The sequence below is a fragment of the Aptenodytes patagonicus genome, chromosome 2 (assembly GCF_965638725.1).
Source record: "Aptenodytes patagonicus chromosome 2, bAptPat1.pri.cur, whole genome shotgun sequence".
In the NCBI taxonomy this organism is placed as follows: Eukaryota; Metazoa; Chordata; class Aves; order Sphenisciformes; family Spheniscidae; genus Aptenodytes; species Aptenodytes patagonicus.
This window is the reverse complement of record NC_134950.1, coordinates 63373877-63389130: the sequence shown is the minus strand read 5'-3', so window position 1 is coordinate 63389130 and position 15254 is coordinate 63373877. Positions and strand designations below refer to the sequence as shown.

Here is a 15254-nt window from a genome sequence, read left to right as displayed (position 1 = left end):
TGCTTTGAGCAGGAGTTTGGACTATATGACCTCTGGAGGCCATCTCTTCCAACTTGAATTATCCCATGAGCCTATGATCTTGTAATAAATTAAAGACTCTAGATCCCAAGAAAAGAGCCTAACAACATTTTGCATTTTGAGTCACCTGAACACTTGCTTTCATTTGTCTCACCTCAGATGCAGCAAATCTGTTGCTGTTAGGGAAGAGTTGGGTAAGATAAATGCATGCCCTAACCTCTTGAAGCTTCAGCCTTCTAGGCAGTGTCATTGAAGATATCCTGAAGAATTATGAGTTGCTATCTTCTTCCTTCCAAATCATCCTCCCCTCTCCATCTTATCAGCCCTTCCTTTGGGCATTCCTCTCACAGGACTCTCTTGCAAGAGGACTCAAATGTATTCTTGCTTCTTGAGATCATTCAACTAGACGCACTCCATCTCGGAGACTGTTAGTTACATCCTGATATCAAGAAGATAATATATTATGAACTCACAGAATTTGGAGATCTGAATCCTTAAATCTCAGTTCAGGAGGGTAACAGTAATCAAGATCATTGCAAGAAAGATATTTTGTTTCATAAAGTATTTCTGATTGTGAATGAACTTCTGAATGTTAATATATTTTGTCTTCCAGTTGACCTGATAGACAGCTGTATAGAAAACATGAAACATATTCCAAGATCATTGCAAGAAAGATATTTTGTTTCATAAAGTATTTCTGATTGTGAATGAACTTCTGAATGTTAATATATTTTGTCTTCCAGTTGACCTGATAGACAGCTGTATAGAAAACATGAAACATATTCATGCACAGCTGAATTTGGATTCCCTAAAGCCTGGGAAAGCACAGAAAAAAAAGGTAATTATAAAAACCAAAAGACTGATATGATAAGGCACTTCCCAGCTCTTTTTTGTTTGTTTTGGTTTATTTTCTTGAGGTAGATATTGTTGGTATTTGTAATGGGTGAGACAGAGTAAATGACAACTTGTAGTGGATCTGGATACTGGAACTTCTTTAAGTTTCAATGATTTTAGAGCTTTTACCAACTTGATTATCTCACACACTCACTCTTCCACCCAGAATTATGTTCACTAGGTCTCAACTTCCTTTTCCAACATGGAGATGACTGCTGGTTCAGGAAAGTCAGGCAGAAAAATCACATCAGTTTGTGCTTTGCAGCTGCTCAGTTACCGGTCTTGGATGTTACTGGCCAAAGCCCCTGGGCATGCGCTGGTGTTTGTCTCCATGCATCTCTCTGGTATCCAGGACCTTCTCCCACTTGCAGGATTGTTCCTCCAGCCAGGGTCTTCACATTCTTTTTTTTGGGCCCATTTCTTTCTTTCAGAGACCATTTCTTTTCAGGAATCCTTCTTTTTGCCACCAGCTTTTCTTTCCAGACCTCTAAGCTCCTGTTTACCTAATCTAAATAGTCTATGTGCGAAGTACAACACATGATCAGCCTCTGAATTAGTGGTTCTGTCTCATGTCTTTTCATTAATTGGAGGATTCAGGACTGCCCACTTTTAGTCCAGGTTATCAGAATTAGCAACTAGCCCATTCTGGTTGAAGCCAGCAACTAGCAGGCTTCTGATTGAGAGTTTAAAAGTTCAGTTTCAGACATTCACACACATACACGTTCATCCATTTGTCACCTGTCAGTGCTTGCATTTTGTGGTATTTATTTAGCCTACAACAATATCTAAGAGTACTGTATTATTTTCAGACATAGTTGGACTTTCAGCCTTGACTTCATGGTCCTACACAATCCAGCGATTTTTCCTATCTTGTTTCCACAATAATAATTTTTCTGTTTCTCAGGTTTCTTTCTCAGTGTCTTTCAACCAGTGCTAGCCATTTTGTTTTTTTCTGTTCCTGTACTAGTCAGCCTCCGTCCCACCCCAAAACTAGTTCCAGTCTGCTTGTGCATGTAAGTCATAGGTTTTTTTATTCTTTACCTTCTCATATTATGTGTCTTCCAATTCTAATTATTTTTCTGTCCTCCTGCATACTTGGTCTGGATGTCTCGGTCTCTTGTCATTAGACTCAATTGTCCCTGGCTTTAATTTCTTGTCAGAGTTTTTTTTACCTCATACTTGCACTCCTTCCACTGCCTGTACTCCCAGTTTCTTCTCTCCATTCACAATTTCTTTGTTTAGCCTTTTTTTTTTTAACCTCCCTTCCAGTTGTTCCAGATTCACATCACCCAGCTCTTCCTTACCACATCTAGACATAGATTATTTCTTACCATCATACAACAGTTTCATAAGATTTTTGTTGCAATCTGCTTGCTTTCTACCACTTTCATCTAAGAGAATTATTAAAATACAGACGATAACCTCTGCTGTCAAGTTTGATATCTTGTCCACTCCCACATAAAGCAGAAATTGCGGAAAACATCTTCCTGCAGGATATTTCTGTATTGTTTGAGCTAGATAGTATTTTTCTCTGAGGCGTTGGCACAAACAGACATTAGCCTTGATTTGTGAGAGTGTGGAACTGGTGTTTTATAACAATGAGCTCTTAAAAGAATTAGAGTTTGACCCTGACATTTGAAGGCTACAATATTTTTTCCTGAGATCTCCTAAACACATTCATTATCCCTTCTTCAAGGGGTGGAGGCTGAAAGGTGTCCTGCCCTGGATATGTCCAGTAAGGTTGAAGTCAGCTGGTTCTTTATATTTCTTGGGTTGTGAAGGGAGAAGCTGGGGACATTTGCTCCTCTGCTAAATGTAGAAGGAATTTAAAACTTGAAAGAAATTGAAGGAAAGGAGCCTCTGAGAAAGGTCAGAAAGACTGTTTGTGTTTAATTAAGAATTCTTTGAAAGAGATTTGCAAAAGACTTTGTGGCAGATTTCCCTGGTGAGCTGGGACTGTAGGTTGCTACATCATATGTAAGCGTGCTGTTCATCAATATGTGGTTGTCCTGGTTTCGGCAGGGATAGAGTTAATTTCCTTCCTAGTAGCTGGTACAGTGCTGTGTTTTGGATTTAGGACCAGAACAAAGTTGATAACACACTGACGTTTTAGTTGTTGCTAGGTAGTGCTTACACTAGCCAAAGACTTCTTAGTTTCCCATGCTCTACCGACTGAGAAGGCTGGAGGTGCACAAGAAGCTGGGAGGGGGCACAGCCAGGACAGCTGACCCAAACTGGCCCCAGGGACATTCCATACCATGTGACGTCATGCTCAGTGCATAAACTGGGGAAAGCTGGCCGGGGGGGCCACTGCTTGGGGACTGGCTGGGCATCGGTCGGCAGGTGGTGAGCAATTGTACTATGCATCACTTGCTTTGTGTATTATTATTATTATTATTTTATTTTATTTTATTTTATTTTATTTCAATTATTAAACTGTTTTTATCTCAACCCACGACTTTTTCTCACTTGTGTTCTTCCAATTCTTTCCCCCATCGCACCGGGGGAGGGGGGGAGTGAGTGAGCGGCTGCGTGGTGCTCAGTTGCTGACTGAGGTTAAACCGCGACAGTGGTGCATAACGAAAGCAGTCTAGTTTCACATGAGGGAAGGTGAGGCATTGCTTTCATAGTCAGATTTAGCTGATCATTCACAAGACTGCCCCTCAACCCACTTCGAGGCACAGCTCTCAAAGTGAAGTTATCAGAGCTTCATTTCTTTTTCTTTCTTTTCTTTTAACTGTTGGGAAAAATGTGTTTGACCTAGCTTCAGTTGCCCTGAGAATGAAGTATTTTACCTGATATTCCTTTTATTTCACAATAATTACTGTGATGCTAAGCAAGGGTGTGAAAAGTATTTACAAATAGGCAAGCTTTCAAAAAAACCCCCTCAAAATAGGATCTTAGTAAAAATCAAGATATCCTAAAATAAATAAATACAAACAGTGCCATCAACACAATCTACAACTCTTTCAACCTCCTAGAAGTTTACATATTAAGTATAAGTTGTAGCTTGTGGCATTTTATAGGATTTAGTGCTCCTTGTATTTATTAAATAAATTAATACATATAGAAGTTCTTGAAGGAACATCTTAGAGTTAGTATTTTATTTAGCTAAAAATGAGAGAAACCAGTCATAAAATGCATTTGTAATGATGACTTGTATGTTTCTTTTTCATCTACTACATCTGACTTTAATTAACTTTTTTGAGATACTTTTACTTCATCTCTAAATGTCATCAACTGTACATGATATGATTTATAAGCAAGCATTGTTGCTTCACCTTGTCTGAGATTTAAGCATGAATCCTATTTTACATTTTTGTTCCTTTATGCTTGATAAAAATAGTCTCCTGTGGTGAACAAGCTTATTGGAATTTGATCATCTTTCAGAAGTGGTTTAGTATGTCAACCTTATAGAAGTTAGGTCAGCCATCATTAGCCTTTCAGTGTCACAGCACTATCATGAAGATAGATTTTTTTTGTTCGTTTGTTTGTTTGTTTGTTTACTTGTATACTTGAATCTCAGTATAGTACCTCACTGTCCAGAGGTCTATATTTATCTTTGTAATATTCTTATCAGGTTGGAAACTATCTCCGTTATTAAGGATAGGGAACTAAGACACTGGGAATATAAGGATGGATTGGTCTGACCAAATGTAGAGATCTGCAAGACACAGCTAGTTTATCCTTGTTTTTATCCAAGGAAGGAAAATAAGTGCTTCTAGGGAGTCATTCATTTGACTTTGATGATGTCTGTTTTAGATGTCTGCTTTAGGATGGAACAAATACCCAGAACATGTTCCCACCCATTCTTCATTAGTCGTAAGAGAAATGGAGCTCTACATTACAGATCTCTGCATTTGGCCAGATCAGTGCCCCTAGAAATAGTATCTGTGGGTTATAAAGAGAGATGAGGATGACTCCAAGTAACTTGTTATGAATGACTTTAAAGCTAACTGAGATGAATCCTACCTGAGATCAGAAGGAAACTCTGCTGAAGAGATGTGACCCACATGTTGATGCCTTAGATTTGTACCTCTCCTTTTGAAATCTCTTTCCTGCTTGTACAAAATTCCTTCTGGTCTTGTTGATGATCTTCAAATATTTTTCTCTGGATAGGAGGATAACCTTATCAAGCAGTTAAGGTGTTCTATGCAGCTCCTCAGAAACTGCCTCTTTCAAAATGAAGAATGCAAAGTAAGTATTCTTGTACTGAAATAATGTAAGCACATTCAGTTAGTGAATGAAGATAATTTTTTTTTTCTACTTTGAAATTATTTTCACGCTGGCTCAATTTAAGCTTGATATTAATGGCAAGAAACACTTCAAATTTCATTATGATTCCCACCTCCTAAGAATATTTCGTACATGCATTAGGATGAACATATCAATGTTTGTATTGAAACATCATCTTCCAAAGATTTCAGATGGCTATCATCCTTTATACCCACTTCTGCTTTGCTTAAATCAATAATTCCAATTTTCAAAGCATATAATGTGAAAAATGGGTGTGGAGAAAAGTGTGGGGCCACAAGAAAGGCGCGTAAGAGGTACACTAAGCATCTTGGAAAGCGGTTTCCTCTCCTTTTTCCCTTTCCCTTTCTGAAAGACAAAAAAAACCTGAATAATGATTTGCCACTTACTTTTCTTTGTCTGTGTTAAATTACACTAATCCTGCAAGGCACAATTTTGTTTTCATCTTGGGGTTTCTTTTCATCATTTTTCTTTCTCAGAATCTTGTTTTGAATTTCTTCTTTTCATTTCACATTCTTTGTCTTTTTTCTCTGTGCTTTTCAATTTCTTTTCTACCTCAGTTCTTCTGCCTACCTGTTTTTTTTTCCATGGGGAAAATACTACATTGCTTTTTTTCATTCTTTCTGTATTCTTCTTTCTGATGACTACTCTTCCTCTTTCTTATTGCTGATACCTTTCACGCATGTATTTCCATTTTTCTCTTTCACAGTTTAATTTGTCTTGGCATTGTGAATCAAATTGTGCTACTTACAGCAGATGCATTGGTGGAACCACAAGATTTCCAGACCTTCCAGAAGTACCCCTACTGAGGGCATGTGTTAGCATCCTTTTTGTATACAGAACACCACGTAAATTATGGGCCTGAATAAGCCATCTGGTTATCCCTAAGGTCCCCATAACTTGCTTGTGCCATAATCTCAGATTTCAAATATTTTTCTTGTTTTGATCAGGGGTCTGCAGAGACAATTGCTTGGAGGAGAGAAGGAAGTTGCTGTCGATAACTGAAGTTTTCTATCATTTGCTCTGTAGAACTGCACTCTTTATTTCCATGCTTTTTGAGTTCCAATAATTAGTTCAGTTGGAGTAGAATACAACTTTAGAATATGGAGCTCTTGAACAATCACAGTTGGAATGAATAAGTCTTTACCTTTGTTTGCATGTCTCTTAGTAATTAAAACGTGTGCTGCTTTTGAGTGGGATAGAGTTAATTTCATTAGTGTTGAAATGAGGGTGTCAGTTCTCTCCGTACAATCTTTTAAAGCAAACTAACAGGACACAATAAGATAAAAATATGCTTTTCTCACTCTATTTATACTTCATTTTGAAAGTATTTAATAGTATAGTAGTTTAAATTCTTCTTCATGTTCTTGTAGATGGCAGCACTCAACGCTCATCTTGTTCCTGTTCTGCATTCGCTATGGCCATGGTTTTTAATAGACGACTCCTCAATGCAAATAGCTCTTCACTTGCTTTGTGTCTACACTGCAAACTATCCTGCAGGTATGAGAGTAACTCTATGATGTAATACATCAAAATATTTAACACAAATAATTAAGACAGAAAAGCATAATAAAGGGAAAAGAATGTTTATTACTACCATAAGAGAAAAGTATAAAAGCACTGGTCCATCAAAGTCTATCAAGAGTTTTGATTTTAATACATTCAAGACTTTTGTTCAGATCCTGTTTCAGTCTGTTGGATTTAGCAAGAGTACAATTGTATTAAAAGATTAAATAGCATTTAATTCAAACCATTGTGTTTGAAGGTTACACTGAAAGTCCTGCCAAACTGAACAGTATACTGTAGAAATACTAAAATACCACTCTAAGAATTCTCTCACAGGCAACGGTGTATCAGTACTTTATACAGTTTGTACTTCAGCCCTTATTGAGAACATTCTGGTTTTGAAATACTCAGTAATCTAATTTAATTCTGTATTAAATTTCTGCCATTTATTTATGCATTGGGCTCAGTAGCTTGTATTTGTATATTCTTCATAAGGATTCTCTTCTTCATTTGAGGAAACCCTTTATTTCCATTGATGAGTAATTATCCCCACTACTAGAAGCCTGTTCTTTTTTTTCTAGTACACATTTGTCTCATTCTGTATCCTGGTTATTGACTCAGATAATGATTTGCTAGTGGGTTGAAGAGACATATAAGTATCTGTTGATTTCTCCCTGTTAAGATACCATAAAAGAGTTAGCATGGTTAAAACATATTAACTGAACAGTCTCTGAGCTTTTTTTACCCTCTTTTTAAGTTAATGTCTCCAGACCTTAAATGAGCTTGTGATGCTTTTTGTCATAAAGACTTTTTTTAATATGGACTGAATAAAGGTCAAATATGTATTAGTCAATCACAGGATATAAAATTAAAATGTTATGTCCTGTGATGTACTGGAAATCAAGCTGAAGTTCTGATGGTCTTTCTTGTTCCTTAACTCTGAGTGACTCTAGGCTGCATTTTTATTTTCCTTGCTAATAAGGGCAAGTGGTTTTAGATTAATCATATTTTTTTTCTTTCTGTTCAGAATAGTTGGCTTATGAGGTTGCCCAGACTTACTTACTCTGAACTGGTTAACCACTTCCCCTTAGTGTAGTCAGACAAAGAAATGCATATAGATGTCTGTAACAGTTAAAAACTGTCTCACTTTTATTTACTTTTGCCTTGTAAGAAGTTAACCGTTGTTGCAGATGGCAAATGCCACTAAATAAAAAGTTGTATATGCATATTTGTGCACAAACATCATGTTGGTAACTTAGTTGTTCCCTGCCGCTGTATTAATTTGAGCTTGTAGCTCTGTAGCGTAGGATTTTGCATGCTACTGTGGCACAAGGTGATGACAGATGCAGACAGCGCTTTTATTTCTCAGAAAAATATTTTAAGGAACTTGTTAAACCTTTCAGATGTATAGAGACCTTTTTTTCTGAACCAGTTTCAGAGGGTCCCTTGAGATTCTGATGCCAAATAATTGTATAATGCCTTAGATACAATGTTCTGGTTTTTAAGGAGACTTTCTGAGACAGAGCAATGGCTTCTCTTTAACAGCAGAATTGCCTCTTAGGTTCTAGAACATTAGGACAGTAGACACCTATTCCAGTAAACTAGATGCCTATTCCAGTAAACTGTCACATTCAGGCACGTTTCTATTCAAAGCATGCCCCATTGACTTCACCGTGGTTCAAAGAAAAAAAAAAAAAAACTTTCAGAAGTCCTATCTCAATCTTTGAGCCGTTAGACTGCTCTTTCTATAGATTTTTTTTTTTTTAATTAATGTATATGTGCATTTCTCATATGATAAATGTTTCATTTCTCTAAGGTTGTGCTTCACTTTGTTGGGCCAGCGGTGGACAATCATCACTTCTGTCTGCACGAAGTGCAGCTGGCAATTCATTAATGCATAACATCTTGAAATTGGCTTCCCAAGTGTCAAACGATAACAGCCCAATTCAGCAGGCTGTCTTTTGTCTTCTTTCTAACCTTGCTCTGTCTCATGACTGTAAAGGTATTATTCAGAAGGTAAGTAAAAAACAGTCTTGATTTTAGCAATGTGATGGATGCATTTTCCTTTTTAATAAACCCTCATATTTCAATATGGAGTATCCTGTGATCATATAGAGATGCTTCTGCAGGAGTCAAAACCCTTGTGTCTTCTCAGTTAGTTGTGTTACTGTTCCCTAAGTGCAGCGTGTAATTTGGTCATATTCATAGTCTGGACAGAAACAACATATGGAACTACACAATTTTTGCTAAAGCTTTTTATAACCTCTCAGTTTCAGTGGGGTGTAAAATTTTTAATACCCATATATATTGATAGCAATCACTAGTGGATCATGAAAGTGAGCACACAGTAGAACAAACTACTTGTGAGTAAACAAGAAATTAAACATTGTATAAATCATTAGGTGTACTGTGTGAAACATAATCTTTATGAAAATTGTAGTTTTAGAGAAGATTTCCTACATGTTCTACCTAACATTGGCTGTTAGGTAGAAATCTATTCTTATTATATAAATGTAAGTACTGTCTCTTCCCTTTTTAATTTGTATATTGAATGATCCTTACTCTATTTTATCAAATGTTCATCTAAAAATCTGTTTCTTTTGAATTTAACTTTGATCATTTAAATAAATTCAACACTTTGAGACAAGAAGTCAAACCATGTGGAAGATCAGCTATAGTGGTGACTTGATAAAACTAGCTAACACAACAGAAATTATAAAAAGTGTGTTTGTTTTTAGCATCTTTTATAGTAGTTTAATTACAACAATTTCTTTCAATTTACATTAACAATGTTCTGTGCTTGGACCTAATTACCTGTTAGAAAAGGCAGGGGGAAATATGATCTTTTTGTGGTGCTAATTATGTGAAATCTGATCGTACAGTTACAAAATTGCTGATACTCAAACTTTTTGATAGAAACAAAGAGTTTGAGATCTTTTCTATGGTAGCTGTTCTGTTCTGTGGATTGTTTTGGCTTCTGCTGTCTTCAGAGTTTCACTCTAGTGTGATAGTCCTCATTCTCTCTTCTGAGCTCTGCTTTTATAAGTGTACGCAATGCTGAATTACTAATTCCATCTGTGACAATTAAATTACCAGTATTATATTCACGTGCAGAAAACCACAATGAGTTTGTATGCTGGATTGTTTGCTTTCAACCAGATGCCCCTGTGTTGTCGAGGGTCAGTGAGGTTGGGAATGTTTAGTCAAGGACTTTTTTCATCATAGGAATGTTATGTTAGAACATCTCCCTTTTGCAACAGGGGAATAGATTTTGCCCTGCTCAGAATCTCTTTAAAGTGGAGGCAGACCCTGAGGTTGGGAAGCGGTAGTGTATGCCATATCAACAGACAGATCTTTTTCTTCAAAGCTTACAAAAATAGAGGACGTGACTATGGCTGTCAGTGAAGGGGGGCGCTACTATAGATCCTTATGGGTCCCTTCCAACTTGAGATATTCTGTGATTCTACGGCACCTTTAACATAGCTAAACATTTAACGCAAGCAATAATAAATAAGGAGTCAAGAATACATTAGGTAAGTAGTGCATTGATTCAGTTAAATTGCTTCTAGCTTATTTTTCGGCAGAAACGCTAAGTGCAAAGCAAAAAGCTTAGGTAGTGGTGGGAATTATTTCTTTAAAGAAATACATTGTGTTGGGTCAACTTTTATGTATCTACACTGCATAAATTATTACAGAAGAAAATGTATTTTACTATATTAACTTTTTAACCAAGATGCAGATTCTTTTTCATATGTAACTCTTTTAAAAATCCTTGATTAATAATGGATTCCCTGAAATATATAAATGGAACATGAGTGCTAGTTTTTGGTCAAGTATGCAGATTGGAAGGTCAAACAGCAGTGAAGAAAACATGGAATACTCTAAATTCTAACATACTTTTTCTTCCTTCTGACAGAGTAATTTCCTGCAGAACTTTCTGTCTCTTTCATTACCAAAAGGAAGTCATAAAAATCCTGGCAATGTGTCTACTCTTTGGCTAAAGCTGCTACTGAACATATCTTTTGGGGAAGACGGACAGCAGATGATCATGAAGATAAATGGTTTTTTAGACCAGATCGTGGAAATGTGTAAATACAAACACAAGAGCAGCCAACATCTAGCACTTCTCATTCTACATAACATATGTTTTAGTCCAGCTAATAAACCAAAGATATTAGCTAATGGTACGTATCTAAAGGGTATACAAGCTATTTTACTCTTGAGAATATTGTGTCTTCCAGCATACCATATTTTCATTGCAGTTTGGGTTACTGACCAAGACCTCAATATTGTTATTTAGAAAAGCATGTCTATAAAAATTATTTTCATACAAGTAATTATAGAACATATATTTTGGCAGAAAAGCAACTAAAATAAGAATATATAGCAAAAGGAAAAGCAACTAAAAAGTTTAAAAAAAAAAAAAATCGTTTTATTGAGAGACTGATCATTTGAATACAGTAACACATTATGAATGAAAGGATTTTTGCAGTTTTCTCAAACAGCTAGTTTTTAAGGGGGGAGTTGAAGGATTCCTTGTGTCAGTTTGAAATAACTTACTTTAGAAATATTTTTTTTAAATATTTCTACCATGAAATTTCCTATCTTTCAGTTGGACAAAACTTCATTAGCTCCTGCAAGTCATGGATGTTGAGACAAACTATTTTGTGTTCTGTCATGTGCAGAAAACACTTGTGATAATGATAAAGTTGTGATCATGGCATATATATTTAATGTAACAACATGCACAGAACTTTTTTCTCTTTATTTTTGTAAAAGGCATGTTTCTTCCCCCTGTTTAATTGCAGAGAGAATGCTCCTGTCTTTGTTATAAGTTCTCAGCAGGTTTTCCATAGTGTCCATGCTTTTCATTTTTTCCTAAGATGCTGATTTGCTGCCTTAATTAAGCATACATTATTCAGTTACATAATCTGTGAATTTTTATTATGAAGCAAACAAGCAAACTTGAGTCTGGCTTCAGAGCAAGGCTAGGAAATTAAGGGACCTACAGTGGGGTGGCAAATATTTCTCATTGGTTACAAATCATCTACATAATAAGTACTAAGGAAAATAGAAACATCTTAATTTCTGTCCTGATGTGGCTCTAATTGTGGCTACTGGGAGTTATCAAACAGTTTCATGGCTTACCCAGTCCCTATGCATAGCTGATGGCTGTACATAACATGCATGTTTTATTACTGATGGCTTAATTTTTTAGCATTGCTTGGTTTTGTTTTGCTATATTCTTTTTAACACTTCTTTCAATGTAATTTGCCAATTTCGTGAGCATATTTAAATTTAATTAATCTGATAAAGTTTCTGTAATTCCTCTGCCATACCAATACTTGGCATAGAAATAAGTGTACTCCAAGCATCAAAATACTGAGACATGTAAATAGATTTGTGTGCTTTTGATGATATTTTCTAGGTGAGTTTTTTTTATTTTTTCTCATTAGATAAAGCAGTTGCAGTACTGTCTGCCTGTTTGGAAAGTGATAGTTGTGCTGTTCAGAGAATAGGAGCAGCTTCCCTTTGGGCTTTGCTTCACAACTATCAGAAGGTTAGTATTTGAGAAATACTTGAAAAAATTGTAATGTTTAATTTTATGATGCTGTAAAAAATGCAGTAACCTTTAAGTAAATAAAAATAAAGTTTACAGCAGCAGTTCCATTTTATAATTTTAATCACATAGCTGCTCAGGCTAGGAGGTTAAACAACATGGTAAGGAAGCAGCTTGTCCTCTGTGATTTGTGACTGCTTATATAAATGCAGTCTGTATGATGATACAGTCATATGCTAATTCTAAAATTCCTGCGTCTGATGTTCTGCTGAATTATTGTCATTTTCTAAACTTTGCTGTTAAAGTTTGAACATGTGGGGAAGAAAGTCAAGTCATTCCGTTTTGTGTGTTTGTATATGCTACAGGCAAAAGTGACTTTGAAGAATCCATCAATAAGGAGAAGAATAGATGAGGCTTATTCTTCAGTGAATAAAAGTAAGTCTTAGTTCCAACTAATGCCAATTCTGTATTTTTCCATCAGGTAGATCATTAATACATTTTGGTTTATATAATCACAATCAGTTTTTGTTGTGCTACAAGTTTTTGAAAGGATATTTTTGTTTCTAAAATTATGAGTAGTACTATGCTTTATGGTTAGGCATCTTATAAACACAGATACAGAAAAATGCCTCTTGGTTAACAAATTATAAATAAGACCTCAGGTAATTGCTAAGGTTAGTTTGTAAGAATAGGTCTGATGGTGCTTGCAGCCAAATGCTTTCTTTGCACAGTACACTTCTGTGTTAATTTTTAAATTTAGTGATGAGAAAAATTGTTCATTTAGCATTGACTTTGCTTAACAGTGCTCAACCTCACTCTGTTCAGCCACACAGAGAAGAGATCAGAACAGATCATTGTGCCAGTCTTAAAGTACTGTACCATGAATTAGCTGACTTTCTGAAAGCTTGAGTTTTTTGCTCAAGTAAGTGAACGTAACTATCGTTTGAATAGCTTTTATATGATAGGTTGCTATCTTCAGCTCAAGAGCATTCATTTTGAAAGATGTTCAAACACTGGTCTGTAGCTAGAGATTCCGTAGCTAGTAATGGGTTTATTGGTTGTTAGTCACATCAAGACTCTGATCTTGCAAAAACATGCAAATGTTTCATTTTAAGCCAATGAGTTTTCCTACTGATTTTAATTGCTCCATAGATGTACTCAAATAGGTTTATCAATTGGGGGCCTTACAATACCGAGTTCCAATAGTATTTTGCACAACAGAATTGCCACAAAATTTCTGCCTACATTCAACACTGCTTGTCAGTGTCCTAATACGGAGATGTATTTTTGCTAGAACATCTCATGATAATTCTTCCTGTACTGTCACCTGAATCCATTGATTTAGTCAATGAACTGTTGTTTCAAACTCATCCTTTACTAAGTCAACCATTAAACATGACATATTTCATATACTGATAGTGCATTAATAAATAGATAAGTTTGTATTGTTCTTTATAGCATAACTACCACTGATAAGAGACTTTTCAAAATACTATGTTGAATCAACAAGGTAGAAATATGCAGCTTTTACAGGCTAGCACCTTGTAGCTGTGATCCCTGTTTATTTATGTACCACTTTAGAACATAAAGTCCTAGACTGATTTTTAATTCAACAAACATTTAAATATCAAAATATTGAGTATGAAAGATTTTATGCAACTGTAATTGTTACGGTTTACAGTCATGTGAAGTTGTCATCTATATTTTCCTGCATTAAGGTTCTCAACTAGCCTACCCTATTAAAGCTTTGAACGCTTTACAGTGATAATTGAGCTAAAATGGTAGATTATTCTTCTGAGTACAAGTGGGGGAGTTTTTCAACATGTCTATTGTTATTTTTCATTTCCCACTTTGTCCTACCCAAGGAGAAGTTTTGGCAAGAACAAGTCATGACCTCACTGTAACATAGCATAATCAAAAGGCAGTTTTCACTTTATTTGGTACAACTAAGTGGGGACTTGGAAAGCTGCTAAAAAACCTAGCTTTAAAAAAAAAAAAAAAAACAAACCAAAAAACCAGAAACAAAAAAAACAGACTTTGCAACAAAGTATTAGTACTTGATTTGCTACTCATAATATAGAGGTTAAGATCATAAAATAGCATGAATTCTAGCAAGGCATTTGATGTGATCTTTGAAAAAATCGTTTTGTATTAAGAATCAACTAGAAGTTCAAATCTTGTTTTCTCTTCCTTTTAGCTACTCCACAGCCAGAAGAAAATGAGCTACATGCCTACTATTTAAAATGCTTGGAGAATATAGTGAAGCTTCTTGATTGTTAATGACCATCAAATGACTTCTCCTGTTGAAATTGGACAGCTTATTCAATGGGAGCCTGAAATTTAAAGAAAATACTTCCAATTCATGGATTTGTGGTAGCAGCATACATGCTACAGAAGAAATTTATGAAGCCTTTGAGGAAGGAGTTCATCACTTTGAACCAAAGAAATTGCACTAAATGTGGTTCAAACTATTTGTACTGTAATCCCAATGGGAAATTGTAATGATGCTACTATGTAAAGTATGTACACAGGAGAAGGAATGTACAGAGGAAAAGGACGTGAAAAATCAGTAATTTTCTTAAATTATGCATTGAAATTGTTACTGTAAAGTATTAGAATTGCTGTTTTGGATTGGTCTTAATAAAGGGAGTTTTAACTGAGGCGGCATTTGTTGTCAGTGGATTGTAATTTGTAATGTTGCAGATGTGCACTGTGCACTCGTTAGATCCAAGAACTGAAAATATTGGCAGTCATGGTGTGTTATACCTATTAAGTATAGAACAGCAAGGTGTGTGTTTTAGTTTTGAAGGAGTTTTCAGTTCAAACTGCTGCATTTTTTTTTTAAGATGCTAACAACTGAAAAAGAGCTCTCAATTGCTGATATTATAGGTGACGGTTATGTTAACATAGCATTTTATTCAGGATATGAGGTGTGTGCATCAGTTTTAGTCATTACATTACGACATCGTAGAAAAAATTTGAGACCCAATCTGTTGGTTTCCAATTTATAAACAGTTCAAAT

General features: G+C 35.6%; 1 protein-coding gene across 3 annotated transcripts in view; it reads left to right on the top strand.

Moving 5' to 3' along the window:
- RTTN (rotatin) overlaps window positions 1-14892 on the top strand; it is a 92663-nt gene extending 77771 nt beyond the window's left edge. For all 3 annotated transcript variants that reach the window (XM_076330062.1, XM_076330064.1, XM_076330061.1), the window contains exons 42-49: window positions 762-856; window positions 5032-5109; window positions 6540-6666; window positions 8489-8688; window positions 10589-10856; window positions 12129-12232; window positions 12598-12667; window positions 14430-14892. In XM_076330062.1, coding sequence (XP_076186177.1) covers window positions 762-856; window positions 5032-5109; window positions 6540-6666; window positions 8489-8688; window positions 10589-10856; window positions 12129-12232; window positions 12598-12667; window positions 14430-14512 — 1025 coding nt within the window. In that variant the 3' untranslated portion in view covers window positions 14513-14892. The remainder of the gene's footprint in view (window positions 1-761; window positions 857-5031; window positions 5110-6539; window positions 6667-8488; window positions 8689-10588; window positions 10857-12128; window positions 12233-12597; window positions 12668-14429) is intronic.
- Window positions 14893-15254: the final 362 nt, after the last annotated feature.